This window comes from Falco cherrug, chromosome 6 (assembly GCF_023634085.1).
Source record: "Falco cherrug isolate bFalChe1 chromosome 6, bFalChe1.pri, whole genome shotgun sequence".
Taxonomy (NCBI): Eukaryota; Metazoa; Chordata; class Aves; order Falconiformes; family Falconidae; genus Falco; species Falco cherrug.
Genome location: NC_073702.1, coordinates 53522093 through 53544944, shown reverse-complemented (window position 1 = coordinate 53544944; position 22852 = coordinate 53522093). Strand labels below are relative to the sequence as shown.

At 46.2% G+C, this 22852-nt stretch overlaps 1 protein-coding gene across 3 annotated transcripts in view; it reads left to right on the top strand.

Moving 5' to 3' along the window:
* Positions 1-4147: 4147 nt before the first annotated feature.
* The window catches only part of MYB (MYB proto-oncogene, transcription factor), a 28919-nt gene continuing 10214 nt past the window's right edge, over positions 4148-22852 (top strand). Inside the window, exons 1-15 of one of the 3 annotated variants that reach the window (XM_055714202.1) lie at positions 4148-4380; positions 8001-8118; positions 10179-10250; positions 10898-10990; positions 11399-11619; positions 13183-13417; positions 14249-14329; positions 14730-14834; positions 16158-16415; positions 17455-17823; positions 19409-19551; positions 19948-20062; positions 20149-20274; positions 20943-21053; positions 21697-21804. In XM_055714202.1, the coding sequence (XP_055570177.1) occupies positions 4358-4380; positions 8001-8118; positions 10179-10250; positions 10898-10990; positions 11399-11619; positions 13183-13417; positions 14249-14329; positions 14730-14834; positions 16158-16415; positions 17455-17823; positions 19409-19551; positions 19948-20062; positions 20149-20274; positions 20943-21053; positions 21697-21804 (2178 nt within the window). In that variant the 5' untranslated portion in view covers positions 4148-4357. Of the gene's footprint in view, positions 4381-4619; positions 4775-8000; positions 8119-10178; positions 10251-10897; positions 10991-11398; positions 11620-13182; positions 13418-14248; positions 14330-14729; positions 14835-16157; positions 16416-17454; positions 17824-19408; positions 19552-19947; positions 20063-20148; positions 20275-20942; positions 21054-21696; positions 21805-22852 lie in introns of those variants that run through there. The other 2 variants (XM_055714200.1, XM_055714203.1) reach the window with 2 other exon arrangements.

Genomic DNA, 22852 nt, shown 5'->3' with positions numbered 1-22852 from the left:
GGATCTTCTTCCCAGGAGCTGCAACAGTTTCTTCCCAGCTCACTACCCTTTCTCCAGCTTTTCAGCCTGGCTGCAAGAAAATGTAGGTATGATGGTGTGGAGATAGCCCCATCTCCTGCTGGCCCACAGCCTGCCATCTATTTTGGCCCTGTTCGGGTCCACACAATGTCTGTTTTCAGTAGGGCAGATGGTTGCCACTCACATCTACGTGTTCACTGCTCTGGGAGTCCTGGCTCACATGCAAATCTGGGTGGCAACACAAGCCAGGTACCTTTCAGGCAGGTAGCCCTCAGGCAGCCAGCCATGTGGCCATCAGGCTGGCCCTCATACACTGCACAGTTTAGTGGAAAAGAAGTGTTAATACATATTGCTGGACATAATTTATATCCACGGGTAGGGGAATGTGGCTCAATATGTGGCTGAAGTGACTTGGTATGTGACACCAGGAACATTAAACCTCAGTCTCCTGCCTCCCTCCCCAGAGCTTTTAATCAACCTTCTTCTTCCATGAGGAACTTAGGTTAGAAAGTTTACATTAAAGGAAAACATATATTTGTGTTTTGCTTCAAATGTGTTAACAATATATATTGAAAATATTTCTGGCTAAAATATAAAAAACCTCTGATTTTCAATGATAACAATACCACAACTGTATTTGAAACTTTACAGCAACTAGCCTAAAAGTGAAACTAAAAAAGTGAAAGTTGCTTTTTGTTTTTCACTGCACAAGCTGAGAGAAATGCAGAAAATAAACAAAAAAAGCACATATTAACATGCATTTATAAAAATGTTTCTTGCATTCTAAGGTGCCTTCAGACCAGAGGGAAAGGTGGCTTTTTATAACACTTGTGATAGAAAAAACCCCCATACGTGTGTGTGATCATGTGAGTAGTTAGACACTGATTTCACAGCATTCCTTGCAAATTCTGTGACAAATTCAGGAAAAGCAGGAACAGCACATAGGTAAAGATTGCTGCTGGGATTTTCCAAAGTCAAATAAGAATTTATGCAACTACCTCCTATCCATCTGGAAAATCCCAGGGTTCAGGCTTACTGTTCCTCTTCTCCCAGCTACATTTCCTTCACGATTCCTTTTTGATTTGATTATGCCTAGTTAGCTAATATTGGCAGTACTCAGCCCAAGTCACGGCAGCTAAACAGCAGATTGCAACAGGAAAACATTAAGGATGAAGACAACATGTCTTGGATTTGATGTTTAACTGGGATTCTTGAAACTTTCTTCACATGCTTTGAACTCCATTTTGAGGTTTGTGTTTGTAGTGGAGGTGCAGGAAATCAAGGAATTCACTGTGTATTTACCATTTATGTAATTACTTCTCTTAAATTACTTATGTAATTTGTGTAAGTAAAAGATCATCAGAACATGCAGTTACACTGTTTACAATTACTCTGTCAGTTGATGCAATTACTATAAATAGGCTCAGAGACATCACTAATTAATGAAGTTGGAAGGGTAATACAAGAAGTCTGCTACTGCACATCTTAGGGCATATGATCTCTAAGTTCAGATGTAGAAGGGTGATTTCTTTTTCTTTAGGGCTTTGGCAAAGATATATTATAAAGAACCCTTACACCCCAAATTGCCTCAGGCTACAGGTGTTTGGGAAAGGAAAGAAAACAAAACAGTAGGCTCGTGGCTCATTTTTAGCTAAATTTTAAACAATAACAATGAAGCAACACCAGTGGAGTGCATGTGCACACCTTAGTGGTTTTATAGGGGTTTATATATGCAGGGTTGGAGAATACTGATCTTTAAGCCTGGAGCAGAGGTGTCATTTCCCTCTTTATTTTGAACACAGTAAAAATATGTTTTATTTTCAATTTTTAGTATTCTTATAAACCAAATGTGGTCTTTGTTTGGGTTTTTTTGTTTGGCTGGTTGGTTTTTTTTTCAATATGGGAAGAAAAAAGGGTATTCGTTCAGAGTCACTGGAGAAGAAATGCAGTCTTACACAAAACCTTCAGAAGGAAATTGTGAATATTAACAGTTCTCTTGAGAACAATAATAGACATTCTTTGCATTTATTCAGCAAATTTACATCCAAATCGGGAAGATGTTGGATTTGTCTCAGTAACACTGAAATATTTGCAAAAACCAACAAGGGAAAATGTTTCCCGCAGAAGCAGGAAGAGATAACCTAGCACAGTTTTGTTTGTACCTCTGTGGGAAACTATAGGCAGCATGACCACACTGTTTCAGTGAAACGTACCTTTTCAGTCACAAAGTTACTAGTACCTCCCCTTAAGAGCAAATCCTGTGAATCCTGTCATAGCCTTACAGCTGCTTCGACTACAGGCCCAGCTTCAGGCCTCCTACCTACAGAAGCAACACTCTCTGGCGGAGCAGTACTCAGAAGTCTCTCTAATAACTTTCTGTAAAGGATTCAGCATTAGGTTCTGACAGAACTGGGTAAGCATCACTGTGTTAAGTAATGAAAGCAACATCTAACACACACAAAAAATCCCGATACTTTTGTGGATTAATATCAGCTTTGGTTCTGCAACAGTAACATCCCCAACACCCAGCAACAGTGGCTCGCTACAGTGCGGACACCAAGATGCCTTTCCGGGTTTCCTCGGGCCGCCTGATTTCCCACTTTCCCCAAACACATCTTTACCAGAAAAAAAGCCTCAAAAATCTGATGGACCTGAGTAGCCTTGTTCTCTGCTGATGCCAGCACGCACTTTCATATAAAGGTCACCGGGTGCAGAACAGAGCTGAACTAGTCTTTAGTTTTCCAGCTCTCCCACTGCCACTAGCACTGAAGTCCCCCTTCACAGCAGGGAAACGCTTCGCAAAGCTGTGACGAGGTGACTGCGCAGAGCGCCTCCAGCCTGCACGAACGCCGCCCCCCGGTGCAGCAGGTCCATTTCACAGGTAGGCGAGCGGAGGCCGGACGGTGGGGCAGCGGCCGTCGGAGGCGTGGGTAATGCACAGCCGGGGTGACGTGCGCCCGTCGGCTAATGTGGGCCCGCGTGTAACCCCACGCAGCGATGCACCGGCGGGGCTCGGGGAGACAGCCCCGCTGCCCGTCCGTCCCCGGGCTGCCTGCGCCGGTGAATCCCGTTACATGGGAGTCTAGGGGACCTCAGGGACACGACGGGGCGGGGGCTTGCCGCAGGCCGCGCTGTGCCCCATGCCCGGCCTGCGGCTCGGCGGGACGGTCCGCCCCGGGAGGCGGCGGGCCCCCAGCCCTCCCGCAGCGGCGCCGCGGGCTGGGGAGCGGCCCCGCGGCCCCGCCCCCGCCCGGCCCGCCCCGTCGGCGGCTCATTGATGAGCCGCGGGCCTTTGAGGAAAGGGCGAGTGCGCCGAAACCGCTGCAAAGCCCCGATTTTTCAAGCAGCAGCGCAGCCTGGGAACTTTGCATGTTTCGCCATTTTTCACGTCCTGACTCATTTCTGTATCACAAAACGTGTTCTCTGGAGCTCGTCGGACACCCACCGCCCCTCCCGCCGCGGCGGCGGCGGGGACCATCCACCCCTGGCAGCTGCAAGGGGAACTATTGCAAAAATCCCCCGCGGCGCGGCAGCCGCTGTCAGGCACCGGGCAGCCCCGGCCCTCGGCCCCCCCCGGAGACCCCCGCATCCCCCAGCGTCCCTTTTAGCGTATGTTTCCAGCGGGAAGGGGGTGGGGGTGGGGGAGGGGTTACTCGCCCCCCGAGGGTCGCTGTAGCCCGCACGCCAAGCAGGGAGCGCAGCAGGTGCACCCGCCCAGGCCCACCCCCCGTCGGCGGGAGGCACCTAGGTGGCCCGGGGGTAGTCGCCGAGACCCCTCGGGGGTGGCCGCGCCGACCCACGGCGGGACGCACCTTCCCCACCTGCCGTGCACGGGGGTGGCGGGTGGGGGGGGGGGGGGGGCGGTGTCTGCCCCCCGCCCCGACGGCTTCGTCAATGAAAGCCTGATGCCGCGGGGACTGGGGGCTGCGACCGCGCCGTCGAGGGGCGGTGGCGCGGGAGGGGGAAGGGGGGGTCCCGCCGGGGCGGGGCGGGGCGGGGCGGCGCGGCGCGGCGCGGGAGGGCCCCGTCTGGCGCGCGGCCCCGGTCCGCCCGCCCCGCGCCCCGCCGCCGCGGCACGGGCCCGCCGCACGGCGCCAGGCGCCTGCGCACTGCAGGGGCGCCAGATTTGGCGGGAGGGGGAGTGTCCAAGGGCCCTTTGTTTGATGGCATCTCTGTTTACAGAGTTTACTCTTTAATCTCAACCTGTTTCCTCCTCCTCCTCCCGCGGCTCCTCGGCACTCCCGTGCGCGGCGGCGGAGCGCCTGGGCGCAGCCCGGCAGCAGGGCGCGGCGGCGGGCGCGGGCTCCCCCGTCCTCCTCCCCCAGCGGCCGGTGCGAGGATGGCCCGGAGACCCCGGCACAGGTAACTCGCTGTCCGCGGGCGGGGGGCGGCCGGCCCCGCTCCGCCCGGCTCCGCGCCTGTCAGACGGGGCGCGGGGCGGGGGAGCAGGAAGGCAGCAGCGGGAGAAGAGCTCGCCCGGCGGACGGGGCGGGCGTGCAGCCCCCCGTCCTCCGCGCACCTGGGCTACTCCGCCCCCGAGGCGCGGCGCGGAGCGGCCCCCTCCTCGGCAGGCGCCGGGGCAGCGGGACGCGCCGCAGAGCTGCCGCTGACGGGGCGCCCGGGCCCGGCGCCGCACGCCTGCCGGACGCCACGGGGGGCCGGGCTCGCTGCCCGCAGGGGCCAGCGCGGAGCCCGGCGGGGCTGCGCGCCCGCAGCTGCAGGGCAGGACAATGTCGGGCTGGCTCGGCGGCGGCAGGTAGCGCGTCCCGTCTCATTCATTCATTCATTCCCGGCGGGGTGGGCGGCCGGCGGGGGGCTGGGCTCACTCCCTCGTCTGTTTTTTTTATTTTATTTATTCTTGAAGTGGCGGCCCTTTTGCCCTCGGGAGCGCGGCTCTGCCCCGCCGGGGTAGTTGCGTCCAGCGGCGCTCGCCTGTTCCCCGCACACGTCGTTCGGCACATGCCGGAGCGTGGCAGCGCGAGCGGGCAGCTGCGGGGGGCTGCGGGTCCGACGGGGCGCTCGGCCGGAGCTGTCACCCGTGCCCGCCCGCCCGCCGCGCTCTCGGGCGAGGTCGATCGCCGCCGCGCCGCGCCAGGGGCCGGCGGCGGCGGCGCCCCGGGGGCGCCGGGCCGGGCCGGAGCGGGCCGGGGAGGCAGCGCCGCGTGGCCGTGGCCGTGCCGCCGCTGCGGGGCGGGCGCCCAGAGCGGGGTTGTTGCCTAATTAGCCGGGGACGGCGGGTCGGACACGTGGAGGCTTTTTTCTCTTTCTCTTTGCAGCTCGGCATCCTCCCCTCTTCCCCTCCCCTGTGGCTGGGCTGTGACAGAGGAGAAAGTGGCAGCCCTGCCTCTCCCTGCCCGGCTGCCGGCGGGACTGGGCGCTCGGGGGGCTCGTCTTAAGGAAGAGGGGCTTGCGGTGCGGGAGGAGGCAGCGGGCCGCTGGGCGAGCGCCGGGCTGTACTTTCAGTGTCAGAGCGGGGGTGTCGCTGGGGCTGGCGGTGAATCACCCGGCCCCTCTCTCCCGAAAGGGGGACCGCCGCCGCCTGCCTCGTGGGCGCCTCCCGCCGGGACGCGGCGCTCCGCCGCCCCGGGCTCGGCTGGCAGCCCCGCCACGGCGGCAAGGGCTGGCGGGGAGGCGCGGCGCGGCGCGGGGCCGCCCCGGCGGGAGCGGGAACGGGCGCGGGAACGGGCTCTGCCCCGCGGGGCCGGTGGCCGAATTCCTTCAATCACGGTGGCAGCGGCGAGCCACTTCCTCCCCACCGCCTGCGTGTTTTTTCCCTCTCTCCTGTTTTTCCCCTTTCCCCCTGTGTCCTTGCACGAGCCGGTTGCCCGGGCGCAAAGCGCAGCGCTGCTGCCGCGGGAGCGCTGGGGCGGCGCGGGGGGGCTCCCGCCCTCTGCCCCGGCCGGGCGGGCGGAGCGCCGGGGGCCGGGGGGGCGCGGGCTGCGGCCGGCGCTGCGAAATAAGAAGTTTTGGAGCAGCGCTGAGGGCCCGGTTGGCTAAAGCAGCTACCGAGCGTCCCGGAATCCCGGGGGCCTTTTCTCCTGCTGGAGAACACAGGTAATACAGCGGGGGCTCGGCTCTGCGGTGCCAGCAAGGCCCCGGTTATTTAAATAAACCGGTTACGGTACTGGCACCGCACTTCAGTCATTCCGATCCGTTCGCCGCTGATGTGCCTCTGCGGGGTGGCGTCTCTGTGCCGTGCCTGAGACGCGCCGCGGCGCAGGAAGCGTCACCGATGGATGCGTACCTGGTGTTTACTGCCTGCGAAACTCATTTTCAAAATGATACTTGGAAATGGAGCCACAAAACTTCCTTTGGCATATGGGCAGTCGCACAGCTGTCTCTCTGTGTCGCTTACTTAGAAAAAAAAAAAGTGAATCTAAGCTGAGCGGCGGCAGGGGCAGGAGCCGCGGTGGCAGCGGCCGGAGCGTGTAACTCGCCCCCTGCGCGCTGCCGCGCTGCGCTGCGCAGCGGGCCGGGGGTCCGCGCTGCCCGGGGGGCGAGCTGGGCGGGCTGCAGGGCTTCGGCACCGTGGGGACGAGATGAGGGCTGGGGGGGTGGTGGGGGGTGGGGAGCGAGGAGCCACTCGGCAGGGGCTCGGCGAAGGCCACACGCATCACGGCGGGCTGTGGAAAACTTGCTGCGTGTCGCGCAGCTTTCGCGGCGCATGCCGCAGGGCGGGAAGCGGGGCTGGAGGTGTGCGGTGTGATTAGCCCAGTGGGCTTGAAAAGAACGTGTGTTCAACAGCTTGCGTTTTGGAGGCGTTTGCATCCATCCCCTGTGCTGGGACTGACCGGCTCCGGGCTTCACTGCAGCTTAATTTAAAAAGGAATCTCCTGAAAACAGGCTAACGGCGTAAACAATGCCTGATACTTTTCTTACAAAATAACTTTATTTTAATGGCTTAGTCATACTTCTGACATACCCCAGCATACCACACCATCGGATACATCACGGGTTTTAGCCTCGTAGCCTGACGTCTCCTTTCTAGCGCTTGTGGTTATCATCTCTTAGCTGAAGTGTCAGAACTGCTGCTCATACCTTTAAAATTGGAAATAAAATACTGCCCACCAGGAAGATGACTGGTGTTGCAAAACACTCTTCTGGGTTTAGTTAACTGGGTAGAGCAAGCACTGTTTGTGAAAAGAGTAATAGAGTCCTTTTTACCTGTAGATAGCCTGTGGGGAAATCCCTTAGTCATTAATTAGGTGAGAAGCAGTGTATTTCAAAAACAGAATGAGGGATTTAGGAATGGAATAGAGGCAGATAAAGTCTTAAGTTAGAGACATGGAGAGCATAAAAGGGTTCGATCATTCATTTGTTGGTTGCATGGTATTAAATGTACTTGTCCTCAGCCCTTGTCCAGACCCATAAATGGCAGGCACATTTTATATTACAGCTTATTGCATGTTAATGCTACCACTTACTGGCTTTAATTAGAGGAACTTTTGTCTTCACATATAGGGTCCATAACCATATTCTCAAACGAGGTTATTGTTGGTTAACTTTTTGTATAGACTTTTATTTGGGAACGAGAACTATCTGCTCTGTTAAACGTACAGAAACACTAATGTTTTTCAGAACGTATGGCACGAGTTAAAGATTTTGAACAGGCGCTTGTGTAATGGACACAGCCTCTAGTTCTCTTTATTGTCCCAAACATTGTATTTTAATTTGAAACTTTCATTGGTTGAAAGTTTGCCAAATGTGTAATTCACCACTGATCTAACATTAGGAGCAGGTCTAAACATGCACAGTAATACGAAGGTTGCCAGCCCTTTGCTTGTATCTGTGGATACCAAAAACAGAAGAACCAGTTCGGAATACTAGAACAACAGAATGCAGAACAAAATCTTGTTGTGCAAGTTTTAGAACTTTTATCTGTGTAACCTTTGTAAGGATTGTAGTGGGGTTTTTGTGCTTTGTAATTAAGTAGCTCAAGTCTTCATGTCCCACTCTGTGTCTCGCTGTGTTTCCTTCTGCAGTATATATAGTAGTGATGATGATGAAGAAGATGTTGAGATGTATGATCATGATTATGATGGTCTACTTCCTAAGACTGGAAAACGTCACTTAGGAAAAACCAGGTGGACCCGCGAAGAGGTAAATCTGAGTTCATTCATCTCCAGCATGTAAACAGACTGAGAAAGCATGGATGATGATCTTCTCCCTGGTTGCTTGTCTATGAACTGATTTCAGTGACAGTGACATGTGTATGAATGAGGACAACGTTTTTGACTCATTAGCTATCTTCAGTGTTTTATTTAACTTCAAGGATCATTCTCATCTTTTAAAAAAAGTATAAACCCATTTATTTATTTATTTATTATGTCCACCCAAGTCTGCGTTACAGGTATGTGAGCCTCTGTGTAATCTCTGTTGGAGAAACAGATTCAGTCACCTGCAGCAGTGCTTGACTGTTACTGCTGCCTCTTTTTGTTTGAAAATGGTTGCTATGTGAGAACTGACGTGTGTTCACTGTCCCACAGCAGAAAACAACTGTGGCAGAAACTGCTGCAGTCCTTTTGTGCCATTTGAAATTTGCACTTTAATTACAGCATTATGATTCTGAGTGGAAATAAATTAAAAGCTGGAAGAAAGAAAGTCAGCGGTACCAAAATTGAGCATTCTTTGCTTTTGAAGGTCAGAATGTGTTTTAATCACAATACCCTTGTGCTGACTTTCCGGGTAAATTGTGGTATCAAACTCCTTTGCCAGATGGATATCCTGTGGCCATTTAACTGGTTTGAGTTTATTGTGAAATACATTAATATGGTTCTTAAGTTATGTTTTGACTTTCTCCTCTCTAACAATGTATATTGATGTATAAACAGTTGCAGGTCACCTCTTGCAAGCATTTATTGTTTTTTTTTTTTATAATCATAATCTGCTCTTTCAGAAGTGGATGTGGTTGTGATGTGGCCTGGAAGGAAAGGATGGCCGTGGAGCCCGATGGCCACTTTACTGTCATATGAACTGGGAGCATACTGGGAGGCCCTAATCAGGGAACCCGGGGGGGGGGGGGGCGGGGGGGAGGGAGGGTTGCTCCCCTCCTCTTATCTCTTGGGGCAGTTCTCACTAGTTTTGCATTATCTCAATCTTTCCCAGTACATGAGATACTGGTTTCTTTTGTCTTTAGGGTCAGTATTTCTGGCCTTATCATTAAAAATATTGGGCCAAATTTCTTGCTGTTGGGAGTATCAAAACTCCCTCACAGTGATCAGCAGCAAAAAGGAGCCATTAGTTTTTTTGTACATTCATTGTACGTGGATAGGCAACAAGCAAATTACTGGAACTCCCATTACTTGCAAGACATACAGACCTTGAGGCTGTGATTTTCAGAGGTCTCCAGGCAGCTGGGTGTCTGTGTATTACTGAATTTCATTGTTATTCTGATGCTTGGCATCTAAACAGCCATGCCCTCCTGTAAATCCAGTACAAGAGTAACAGTTACATTGCTTTGAGCAGTAAATGGGGATGTATAATGCAAGTCAAAGAACAGCACAGAAGTCAGTCATTCTCCTGCAGCACAGTAAAGAACCTACAAAAATCCACAGGAGTAGAAAAATCTTCTGATTTAGGCAATTAAAAGTATGAGAAGACTACAGACCACCTTCCCTTACACTCAGGAAGCAAAAATAAATGCATAAAAAGCTGGAAGGACACAGTTTAAAAAAAATACATTTCATTTCACCTCTCCTGTGAAGACAGGCTGAGAGAGTTGGGTTGCTCAGCCTGGAGAAGAGAAGGCTCTGGGGGGACCTTATAGCAGCCTGCCAGTGCCTAAAGGGGGGCTACCGCAAAGCTAAAGGGACTTTTTACAACAGTATGTGATGATGGGACAAGGGGGAATGGCTTTAAACTGAAAGAGGGTAGATTTAGATTAGATATTAGGAAGAAATTTTTTACTGTGATGGTGGCGAGACACTGGAACAGGTTGCTCAGAGGAGCTGTGGGTGCCCCATCCCTGGAAGTGTCCAAGGCCAGGCTGGATGGGGCTTTGGGTGACCTGGTCTAGTGGAAGGTGTCCCTGCCCATGGCAGGGGGGTGGAACTAGATGATCGTTAAGGTCCCTTCCAACCCAAACCATTCTATGATTCTGTTATTATTTGCATTATAAGAGATTGTGATATTCATGATGTCTGGGTTTTTTAATGATCTAGGATGAGAAACTGAAGAAGCTTGTGGAGCAGAATGGCACAGAAGACTGGAAAGTCATTGCCAATTTCCTTCCTGTAAGTTGATCTTGGTTTCTCTTTCCAGTTCTAGTGACAACTCTTTATCAGAGGTTTCCAAGTAAGAGGAAGGGGAGCGGTTGCTTTGTAGGTACATTTTTGCAGGAGATATAAAACCTCCACAGTTGGAGACCTCAGAAATTTTAGAATATTGTGGAAACCTTTACCTCTAATTTTCCTTTCACTTCTTCAAAAGGGTTGGGAAAAATCAAACCAGCAAAAATGGGGGGTGGCAGGGTGTTGCACAGTAGATGGTCAATGTGACACTGAAACAAAATGTCTCAGCACAGAGGAAAAATAGCTTTGGTGAATTGTAAGTATGGTTTAGAAGATAATTGCTTTGCAAACACTTTGTTATAGAAATACTGCATGTGAAAGCGTGACTGCTATTGTGCAGATGGTGAAGATTCAGTTTCTGTAGTTTTGGTGATGTCCTCACTGCACAAATTACAGAAATCTTCCCTAGTTCAGTGAGCAAATTGATAGTTGAGCACCCTCTTCTCAGACCTCCTGTATCACACCATGTTGTTTGGTAGCTGTAGTTGGCAGTGAAATACAGCAGGAACAAGTGTACTTAGATAAGAGCATTATCACTCTACATTCATCTTGTCTAAAGAATCTATTTTGCATATTTTACATTTCACTAGAATCGGACAGATGTTCAGTGCCAGCACCGATGGCAGAAGGTACTAAACCCAGAACTTATCAAAGGTCCGTGGACTAAAGAGGAGGATCAAAGGGTAATCAGTTTTCTTTTCCATCTGATTAATGCCTTACTAGCAGATTTCATGTGTTGGGGCAAAACTCCTAGAGACTTCGGTGGTCTCAACACCAAGATGGCCAGAGACAGACTGATCCTGTCAGTATCAGTGCTTATTATTTGTGTAGTGCTTTCTAAGTTTTCTACGCAAATTAATTAATGTTGCTTTACAGTACTATAAAACTGCAGTCTAGAAATGCCTTAACTATTACAAGGTTTTTCCTTTTGGGTAAAAGTATAAATGGGAAGTGGGGAACCTTAATTGTGTGTTAGTTTTACCATGGCAATTGTGAGAAATGTTGCTGAAAATATTGCTCCACCACAGAAATATTTCATTGATTCATTATGCATCATTAAATACAGGCAGTTTTTATGTCCTTCTTTGAAGGTAATAGAACTCGTGCAGAAATATGGTCCAAAGCGCTGGTCTGTCATTGCTAAGCATTTGAAGGGAAGGATTGGAAAACAGTGCAGGGAGAGGTGGCACAACCATTTGAATCCAGAAGTGAAGAAAACCTCCTGGACAGAAGAGGAAGATAGAATTATTTACCAGGCACACAAGAGGCTGGGAAACAGATGGGCAGAAATTGCAAAGTTGCTGCCTGGACGGTAATGACATATACCTTTAGCTCTTAAATAGGAAAAAAAGGAAAAAACTGCAGGTCTGATCAGTCCGTTTCAGTTGCCTCAGGCTGCACTTTATAAATCAAAAATTTTTGGAATCAAAACCTGGAAAGCCAGTGACATCAATGTGCATTTTTCTCAGTGGGGAACTGTGCTGTTTGGTCAGTACATGGAACAGTACGCTATTTTTACATGCTTTTAATGTTTGCCATAGGTAAAAAACCTCAGTAACTAGAGCAAGACCGTAACAGTTTCCTAAATGTCCTGTGCAATCTTACTTGAGCTTGCAATAACTGTCAAAATTTAAATGGATCTAACAGGGAAGGATTAGACTTTACAAGTGGAACATAATTTACATTCAGCTAAGGGTATTCCTTCAACATGAAATTCAGTCTGTTTATTCAAAAAGGTTTAGGAGAGGGCTGCTTCAAATTTTGTAATTGCTCCTGAATCATCCAGTTGATTTTGATCTGTTAAAAACACATGTATGGAACAGGATAAACTGACTTCCTCAAACTCTGGTCCTGGAAATACTTGTCTCATTGGAAGGTTATGCCCAGCTTGCATATAATTTCAGAGATTCAGTGTCTTACTTGCTCTGTAGTAAAAGTGACTCGACATAAAGTGTAGTCAAGCAAATAATGTAAGCAAGGGAAAGGTTTCCCTTCCTATTTTTATTCCTGCTATTTGGTGAAACATCTTGAAGACCTAAATATAATGCCTAAGATCATGATAGCCTTTTAAATGGACATTCCCTAGGCTGCTTTTCAGCTTCCAGAAGAAAACAAGAAAGGAATTACCCCTTGGAAAGTTTTTTGGTTTTTTTGGTTTTTTTTTTCGTTATAGCTTCCACACATCACAGATACCGCTTTCAATGATACCATGTGGTGGTGATGTTTTTCAAATAGAGGAGCTGTTTCTAAGCATACTCTTAAAACTCACAGACTTGATAAGTTTGCTGTTTCTGACTTATGTATGTGAGAATTTGAATCGCAGTTTTTCTGCAGCTAAGAAAAATACTCACAGCTTTGTTTACTGAATTTGTGTGTATAGCATGATGCTGTCGTTGTCTGGGTGGCCAGTTGGAAATTTGTTGGAAGTTAGTCTTTTCACAGCTGTTCTCCACAGTCTGTCTTTTCTGGCAATGAGATACAATAAAACTCCACTTTAATATTAGACTTAGGAAGAGACGTTGTCAGCCCTTTAGGGTAGCCTCAAAGGGGTGTTACCCTTTGCTGTCACCTCACCTCATGGGAATGAGGTGAAGCTGAAGTTAATTTCTTAAAGTTTGAGGACCTAAGGCTTAGAGATTGCTTTAAAAATTACGTGAACAACCCTAGCCCATTTGTCTTTTCTCCTGTCTTTCATACTGAGCGTCTTTCCTGAGAAGTTGAGAGCAGCATTTATAAAGGTGGGGGTAGGAGGAAGGTCAGAGAACAGCTTGAAGTTTAAACCAGAAATGCCAACAGCAGTTTCCTGCCTATTAATCTGTCTGAATTGGAAATGCTCATTTTTAAAACTCCTCAAACGTATGTATTTCTGTTGCAGAACTGATAATGCTATCAAGAACCACTGGAATTCCACCATGCGCCGCAAGGTTGAGCAGGAGGGCTACCTGCAGGAGTCCTCCAAAGCCTGTCACTCCTCAGCAGCTGCTGGCTTTCAGAAGAGCAACCACTTGATGGCCTTTGCTCACAACCCACCTTCTGCACAGCTGCCAGTAGCCAGCCAGCCCCCACTGAGCAGTGACTACCCTTACTACCACATCTCTGAGTCACAAAATGTAAGCACCTGGAAATGCTGGGGGTTTGTGCTTTGCTTCGTTAAATAGCTGGGTGCCTTTTTGCCACACCTGATTTCAGGAAGCATGAATGGTTTTCTCCCAGTCTTGGTGGGCTTGTATGTGTTTGATGTCAGGCAACTTTAATTGTGACTTCATTCAGCGATGCAAATATGTACATTTCCGATTACTTGCTGACATTCAGGTGGTGGAGTTGAGTTCAGTGGCTTTAACATCTTGTAAGCAGTGAACGTGTTCCCAGTACTGTTTCTTACAGTGGTGAATATTACATTTCTTGAAGATCGGTTGAATCTGGTTTATTCCGCGGTCTGTGTTAAAATCTCCTACATTCCCTTCAGTACTATTCTGTTTGTGAGTTGCCTGTCAGAACCAAGTAAACAACTGTTGTTTTTAGTCTGATTCCTTTTCTATTAATGATTAATAATGAAACAGGCTGCTGCTTCAAACAGCTGCATTGTAGAGTTTTAGATGATAATAAATTGCATCTTTTGCATTTTCACTTCAATTTTGAAAAATCTTACAAATGCATCTATAAATTATTCATCTTTTCTCATTCAGGAAGGGTGGATACTTTGTGTATGAATTTTCTTTCTTCCTCTGTAATGCTCACTGTCTTATTCCTAAAAGACTGCTTAATTTTTGGTTAAATGTTGGGGGTTTTGCTGTTTAGTCTCCATAATTATAAATATATATCTATTTATATAAATATTAAGATTAAACCTAACACCAGTGTATGTTTAACACAAATTCACAATGCAGGCAGACAATACGATAGAAATAATAACTTTTAGTGTCTTTTGCTTTTTGGCCTAGGTCCCTGGTCAGATCCCATATCCAGTAGCACTGCATGTAAATATTGTCAATGTTCCTCAGCCAGCTGCTGCAGCTATTCAGGTAGATAACTTGAACCTCATTTCAAGAGTCAATTTGTTAAACATTTTATAAGTCAAAATGCAGACATTGTACATTAAGGAAACATTTTAATGTAATGAGTGCAGTGAAGAGAGAAAATGGGGAAGGTGGGGGAGTTCTAACATGGTTAATTGTTGCTTCTTCTGAAGTGGATTTAAAACACAGTAGTTGACATCTGGTGTGATAGCTTTCACTTTCTCCATTTCAAATGTCTATAATGAAATTCAGCAAGGACTTTGGTAGTGGAAAACACAATTGACGTTTGTTTCATCTTTGAGTCTAATTTGGCTATTATAACCACAGGACGGCAAGCCATAAGCATTTTAGTTGCTACATCCTATCAGACCTTTATCTTTTCTTTTCCCTTAACTCTTAATTTCAGAGACACTATAATGATGAAGACCCTGAGAAAGAAAAACGAATAAAGGAATTAGAGTTGCTACTAATGTCGACTGAGAATGAACTGAAAGGGCAGCAGGCATTACCAGTAAGATTGTCACTGTGTGCTTGGATGGAGGGATAGCAGCATTACCCCAGTGCTTGTCTTTTTAACTTTTTACTCCCCCTCTACCTTTGAGACTAATCAAGGCTCTATATTTCCGTTTTAAAAGGATGAAACATAGCACATATATAATCTGTATTTGCTTCTTAAATTCTTTTATTAAAAAAACCCAACAAATATTTTGCAGCTATTTTACTTCGCAAAGTGGGAGCAGGGCTGGGCTCTGTGATAGGATATTGGAAGCTTGGTGACTGTACAAAAACGAAAAATCCCACACATCTTAAATCAATGGGATCTGCATTTCTGAAAGTGTGCAATGGTTCATGTGATGAAAATGTAGTGCCTGTACATCAGATTTTTCTTCTCTGTTGTATTCTTTCCTTCAGCTGTGTTTTATATACTGTAAGCTTCAGACTTGGTGCATGTTTGACAGTTTGTTTTACTTCTCTGAATAATGTTAGATTCTTCATAACTGCATGTATGGAGTAAATGCTGGCTATTACTGAATTCTCACACTTCATTGTATATGCCATTGGATGTTAATGTGTGAAAACCCTTACATAATTACTTAACACCATCACCAAAGCCAAGAATCCTGGAATCGTTTTTGAAGACAGGTGATAGCCAGCAGATTCTTTTTTTGGGTAATATTTAAATTAATAGTAAAACAACTGTGTGCATGATACGTTAGTTTGGCCACTTTTTAACTTTAGTTAATGTTTTGCAATTTCTTCTGTTGCATGATCACACTGGAAAGAAACTTCTGTTAATTTGTTCTTCTGCTTTCCTAACCACGTTGATTTGACAGCCTCTTCATTGCATTGGTGTAAGCTGTAGCATTAGACAGGGATAGGAGAAGAAAAGGAGATAAGCAAACAAAAGCAACTCTAACTCTTAAACCCTTTAGCCTTCTACAGTGCTGAGTGCTCAGTAGGGAAGTCCTGCCGTTTCTTGCTTCTCACAGAAAATGACTTGCAGACACTTTTTGAGCTTTTGGAGTAACACAGAATGAATTGATTATGTGTTAGTAATCATATATGCTCATAGTCCTGGAAGTAAATTATGAGGTAACTTTGGGATAACAAATACAATGCCGATATTACTTAAAACAACATCTTGCACTGATGAAAGGAAACATCTTGACAATTGTTTCATAGGCATAAGCTTTTAGATGATGATGCAACTACTTTTATCTTTCCTCCAGTGGCATCTGACACCTTGTGCAATTTCATTGCTAAGTTCCTTCTGCCTTTCCTCCCCCCCCCCCCCCCCCCCTTTCTTTTTTTTTTTTTTTCCTTCTTCCTTTAGACACAGAATCACACATCAAACTACCCCGGCTGGCACAGCACCACGATTGCTGACAGCACCAGGACCAGTGGTGACAATGCACCTGTTTCCTGTTTGGGGGAACATCACCACTGTACTCCATCTCCACCAGTGGATCACGGTTGCTTACCTGAGGAAAGTGCCTCCCCTGCGCGGTGCATGATTGTTCACCAGAGCAACATCCTGGATAATGTTAAGAATCTCTTAGAATTTGCAGAAACACTCCAGTTAATAGACTCCGTAAGTAGACTTGCTGCCTCAGGTGGATTCGTGTGTGGTCAACAAGTAAGGGGAGAGGAACTGGGACCATCCTAAATGTGTTTCTGGTTTTTTTCTGAGTAGCTTCCAATTGCTACAAGATCTGAAGCTTAGCTTCTGATATAACAAAACGCAGCTGCTCGTAAATGAAGCCCTCAAGTATGGATGTATGCTTTTTGTGGGTATCTCCCTTTCATGCTGCATCTTAGTATGGGAGTGTGATTTTTAGGAAACTGCACAACAGTAGTTTGAAATGATCTCTCCGTATTAAGTCTCCATAAAATAAACTCAGAGACATCATGAAAGATTTTAAACAAGAAAATTATACTTATTTATGTTTGAAGTGACACATGCTGTAGGTTTATGTGTGGCTGCTCATGTATCTGCATCATTTTCTAAAAGTTTTTGTTGTAGCTACAATAGCTGCCTTTCAAAGTTTAAGGAGCTTGCCCTGGAATATATGAAGGACTGGAAACATGCATTTTAAAGGCCAGGTAGCTAACTGGCATTGACGTGGGCCTTTTGTCACTGTGGTCTCTGGGGTACTACATGTAACAGAAGTGGCACATTGAAATACATTTGTTGGTGGCACCCTCCTTCAGCAGCAGTCTGCTTCATGCAGCGTCACATCCCATTCAGCATGTCCAGAGGTGTGCAGGTTTGCAGGAGACCGGTCTTGGTTTAGAGACAGGGCACGCATTTTTTGGTAGCAAAAGGCACTGTCTTTGTACTCGGCAGAAAACCCTGGGCAAGTAGATATTAGGGACATCATTCGACTCATTGTTTCCTTAGGGACTCAGTTGCCAGCCACACTACTAGGTCATTAGACAGTTTGATGTGATCGAGGTATATATTTCAAACACAAGTAAGTGTTCACGGTGTTACTACTCAAACAGGGTCAAGCTGAACTGAACTGGGAAAGACTTTGTTGTTGTTGGTTATGGGCATATCCTAGCGCTGTATTTTCATGAGGTGGCACTATACACTGTCTTATAGCTCCGTGCCTCCCACGTTGTTTCAGGATCCTTCATCATGGGGTGATCTCAGCAGTTTTGAATTCTTTGAAGACACAGACACTTCGGCTAGCAAAGCTCCCTCAGGCAAAGTCGCGCAGCTTCAGCAAAGAGGGGCCAGTGCTTGTAGACCTCAAGGACACCCCATCACAAACTTGAGCAAAATCATGTTGAGTCAGGGCTCTCCTGGCTCACCAAAGTCCTTATCGTCTGCCTCACAGGGCAGTGCAGCTCCATGGGTCCTTCTTCGCAAAAAGAGAGGGCACTGCAGCCCCTTAGCCAGTGGCCACGGTAGCACCTTGGTCCTAGCTGACGTCAGCAGCTCAACTCCTCCTAAGCGCTCCCCTGTCAAAAGCCTGCCCTTCTCTCCCTCGCAGGTAGATCAAGACTTCTGCACAGATGTTACTAATTCTCAAAAGTCACCCCAGCCTTAACAATTTAGAAACTAATCCTTTGGAACAAATGACTAATTACCGTTGCGCTTGTTGATTTCACTCCGTGTTTGAATCTCCTCACTGCTCTTAAGTCTTCACCACTGAATTTAGATCATCAGCAAGCTAACTGTTGGTTCTCTTTTAAATTCATCTGTGGGGCTTGGGGTGTTTGGTTTGGTTTTTTTTTTTTTTATTTAGATCATTTTTTGTAGGGGAATAAGATTGCTTGCTTTGCTCTTGCTGTTAACTCCTTCAACTACTAGAGTTTAACATTTCTGAGCATTTGTAATACTTTCCATCTCTGTCCACTTACAGTATGATTCATTGACCTAGAAAACCTCAAACTGCATTTAAATAGCATTCAGGTTGTGAGACAAACTGACAACAACCAGAAAATTCAAATCATGGCTCGCCATCCTCAACCTGGGCCATGTGGGGTAGAGTGGAATAGGAATGAGGAGAAAAATGGCCTGTTAAAATGTCCTGGCATGCACTTCCAAATTCCTGTTGATGGTTGCTTTGTTTCACAGCTGTAGCACTATTTAAAAGTGTTTTGGTTTTTTTTGTTTGTTTGTGTTGGTTTTGCCTTGGTTTGGCTTTAGTTCTTGAAGTCAGAGAAATGCTCTTTCATGAATGATAGTAAAAGATCACTTATAATGATCTCCCACTGTATCTCCCATTACTTATTAGGTATTTTAATCATGTATCATTCATCCAGTGCAGTCCATATTTTCTTACATGCCCTATTTTAATATCTTAATGTGATGCAATTTGAGTCTAGAAGGTAATAGGGTGAATCATTGTCAGAATAAAGGATACCACTAGGCTCATAGATATGTAGAAAAAAGAAATGGAAACAACATTTTAGGTTACTAGGTAAAGCTCATGCAAAAGCAGTTTTCTCCAAACTAATACTGCCACCTCCTTTTCAGTCAGCTGTTCCCATTCCAAAGCACTCCATGCGCCCATCAGGGGTGGTGGTTTTCATTTTATGCTGTGAAAACAGAGCACTTTGTTTTGAGAGAGATGATAGGAAATTTATTTTCCTGTCATAAACACTTTATTTACTGCCTTAAAAGCGCCTAGATTCCCCATATAAATCTTTGTGGAGTTTCACACAGTTTCCTGTGGGGCTATACCTGAAACATCCCTTACTCATTTCACCCAGTTCTTATTTGGACACGCTGCTCTTAATATTAATGAAAATTTATTTGCAGAAAATCCAAACCAGGCTTTTAAGCTTTGGCTCTTACAGTGGTGGAGAGTGTTTCTCATTGTAATGGGGGTGTCATTTTCTTTGTAGCTTCTTTCTCCATTAATGCTCGTTTTGGCTTCCTGAGTGCTGCAGCCAAACCGTTGCATGTTGTTTTGCCATGTAGTCAGGTACCCCTCCATACACCTACCCACATCGTAGGGTCAGGAGAATCACTTATGTCAATCAAAAGGAAGTAATTTCAATAACGTCAAATTAAGAGGCCAGGATTGTAATCTGGATGTTCTGGTTGATTCTTCCTTTCCCTGCCTGCAGTTCTTGAACACCTCATCCAGTCATGAAAACCTGAACCTGGACAACCCTGCATTAACTTCCACACCGGTGTGTGGCCATAAGATGGCTGTTACCGCACCATTCCACAGGGACCAGACTTTCAAAGCTCAGAAGGAAAATCATATGTAAGTCTGTTATCGTGTTGTCTTGTTGGATTCACGAGGGTTCATTTCTTCAGGTTTGCAGGCAAAGTGCTGGGTCACTGTATGCTGTATGCAGAGTTGCTTGCTAACAAATACAGATTTTTCTTAATTTGGAGTAAAGCTTCCACTTTATAGCTCTGGTGTAGGTTATTAATACAGAACAATCATGCATATGGACTCAATGAGTTTTTTAAATAAAGCCATTCTACCTTATCACCATTAAAGAGGTGTTCTGCCAGAAAAGCAAAATGGATTATAGGATTGCAGGAAGATATTTGTCCAAGTCTTACAGCAGCCACTGCCTGTATGCATGTATTTCTGTAAAGAGGTAATATTTCCAAGCATGTTCTTTTAAAGTTTTTCTCCCTCTTTTTCAAGTTTCAGAACTCCAGCAATCAAGAGGTCGATATTAGAGAGCTCTCCAAGAACACCCACTCCATTCAAAAACGCACTTGCAGCTCAGGAAATCAAATATGGTCCTTTGAAGATGCTGGTAAGAAGGAAACAATGATAAAAGTTGCTTTGATATTAGTGCAGAGGGATGTTCTGGGACTTGGATGTAACGTTTCTTCCTTTCAGCCTCAAACTCCGACTCATCTTGTAGAAGATCTGCAGGACGTTATCAAGCAGGAGTCGGAGGAATCTGCAATAGTGGCTGGGATACATGAAAGTGGACCCCCTTTACTGAAGAAAATCAAACAAGAGGTAAATCTCAAGCTTACCTGAGGCAATTTAATTCAGCACTCTTTGCTGAGAAACTTATACCAATACCTTTTCTGTTAAATAGCTGTGTCTGTTTTTCTTTCATGTGAGCCCCAAGATCTTAGTGTCGGTTCTATATAGTGTACTAGGCATGCCTAATTCATCTCCCATTGATTTCCATAGAAGCCTTTCTGCTGTTTTCAGCAGGGGTTTGCTTAGGCTGTTCTAATGCAGTTTTCGTTTGAAACTTAAAAAGAAAGAAAAAAATTAGACAGGAATTTGGATTGAATCTTTCTAATATTGGTGAAGACTATAGAAGAACCCCACAGGGACCAAGCTCCATGGAGTGACTTAGAAACCTGAACATTTGAGGACATTGCATTATATTACTTTGTCACTAAAGTTCTAAAAATACGTATATTCTCAGTCCTTTCTAGGGGATTAAACTCCTGAATACTTACAGAGCGCTGAGTGCAAGTATTCAAAGTTTTATTAGGTGGGGATTTCTTTGAGAACCTTGAACTTTTTTCTTCTGTAAAGAGCAAGGGTGCGGTAAAAGACAGTACTGTAAACATGCATTATGTATGGCTGTGAAGAATATTTATTCAATGTATTAAGCAACTGACAGCCTCCTGGTCATTTTTTTATCATGGTGCCTCTCCTGTTTTCAGGTGGAGTCTCCAACAGATAAAGCTGGAAATTTTTTTTGCTCAAATCACTGGGAAGGAGAAAACCTGAGCACTCAGCTCTTTACACATACATCTACTATGGAAGATGTACCAGTAAGTGCAAGTTTTCACACCACCAAATGATTTTTCTGTTTTATATCCCTGTTCTGTTCTTAAATGCGAGACAGAAAATATTTTGTCTGACCTTCCTTATAAGTAGGCACTATTCATTATTTCTGTGTCGTTTTCCTGTATTAAGCATAAGAAGGAAAATCCTGCCTTTAAGTAGATCACTGTAATGCCTGTAGAAGGTAGCAGAAGTTGCAGTCATTGTGCAGCCCACAGTCTTTGTAAAGAGCCTGCACTTGGAAGACATCTGCACCTGCATATAGAAATGACTAGGTCACAGAGTTAAAGCTGGTAAAACAAAAAGTTTTGTTTTGCTTTGTTTTGTTTTGTGCAAAGGAGAGCTTGCATGAGTACAGTTTCCTTTGCTTTGCTGGGGCTATTCAATGTGACTGTTGTTCTTGCACTTGGGAGTTCCACTGGATGAAAAATCTTCGCACGTGACCAATGCTTCTGCAAAGCCAAGTCCCAGGGACCCCAGGCTGAGGTCTGCTCCAAGGCTGAGCACTCGTCTGTGACTGTGCCCAGTGTTGCATGTTCTGCAGTCAGGCTGAGCTTGCATTTAATGCATTCAAATTCAGGTTGTTCTTCTGGGTTACTGAAAACTGTTGTTTTGTTTTTTCCTGTTCAGAATCTTCTTACCAGCTCCATTTTAAAGATGCCTGTGTCTGAAGGGGATAGCAGTTTTCAGAAAACAGTCACAGTACCTAGGAACAGGCCACTAGCTAGTCCTCTGCAGGTAACTATTCTTTGGTAAAAATACTTTTTGTATATAAAGATACATACACAAACTTATGTGTGTATATATATATAGCTTTCGCATAGAATGGTTTTAAGTTTGGGGAATGGAAGAATAAAATGTTCAGAGGAATGTGGCTGACAATCTCACTTTACCTGTGGAGTGTAAGGATACAGTGGCTACAGCTGTGCCAGGAAGCTGAACAGGGCAAAGCCCTGTGCGTGGGGCATTGTACCTCAGCTGCCTCCGGTGTGACATTGGTAGGACTGAGGATTAACGCGGGCCAGAAGCTTTTTCCTGTAAGCTTCTTGTAGGTGGCTTTGCTGTTTTGAAGAGCAGGAGAGTTGAGTGGTATGCTGGTGGCCAGAACTTGTCACTGGACGTGGGGGAGAGGAGAGACTGGCACTGCCCATCTGCCCAGCATTGCCCATCCAGCTGAGCACCAGGATGGCCTTTCCCTGGGTGCGGGCTGAGGCCGCAACAGGAATGTGGTTGTAACTGGTGAGCTGAAGAGGCCTCATAACCCTTATGGCCAGTTGAATGTCTTGTGATCTCTGAAAGGAATTAAATGTGCAATTGTTGTAATGTAAGCCAGATGGGAAGCTGTTTTTTATGTATTTATGACTTTTCCAAGTGTTAACAAGCATATACATTTGCTATACTTTAAAATGCAGCTGTTATGCAGGGCCTGATCCAAAGCCCACCAAAGTCTTTAGCAACCTCTTTGTCAACTCTTGTGGACTTTAGATCAGGTCCACAGCAAGTGATTCAGAGAACGAAATGCAGTGTACATAGTGATTAATTATCCTTCCACCACAACTCATATTTTTGATGTAGATGAATAAGTGATTTTATAGCTCTTCACATGGGAGAATGGAGGGAAAGTGTTTCATTCCCCAGGGTGAGTCACTGTCAGAAAGGAAATTATAACTCCATAGTTCCTGACTTGCAGACAGATAGTCCACATGGCTAATCTTTTTTTTCCTCCCTCTTTCCAGAATTTACATTAGGGGTTGTTTACAGTAGGAAGGAATGAACAAAGCCTGGT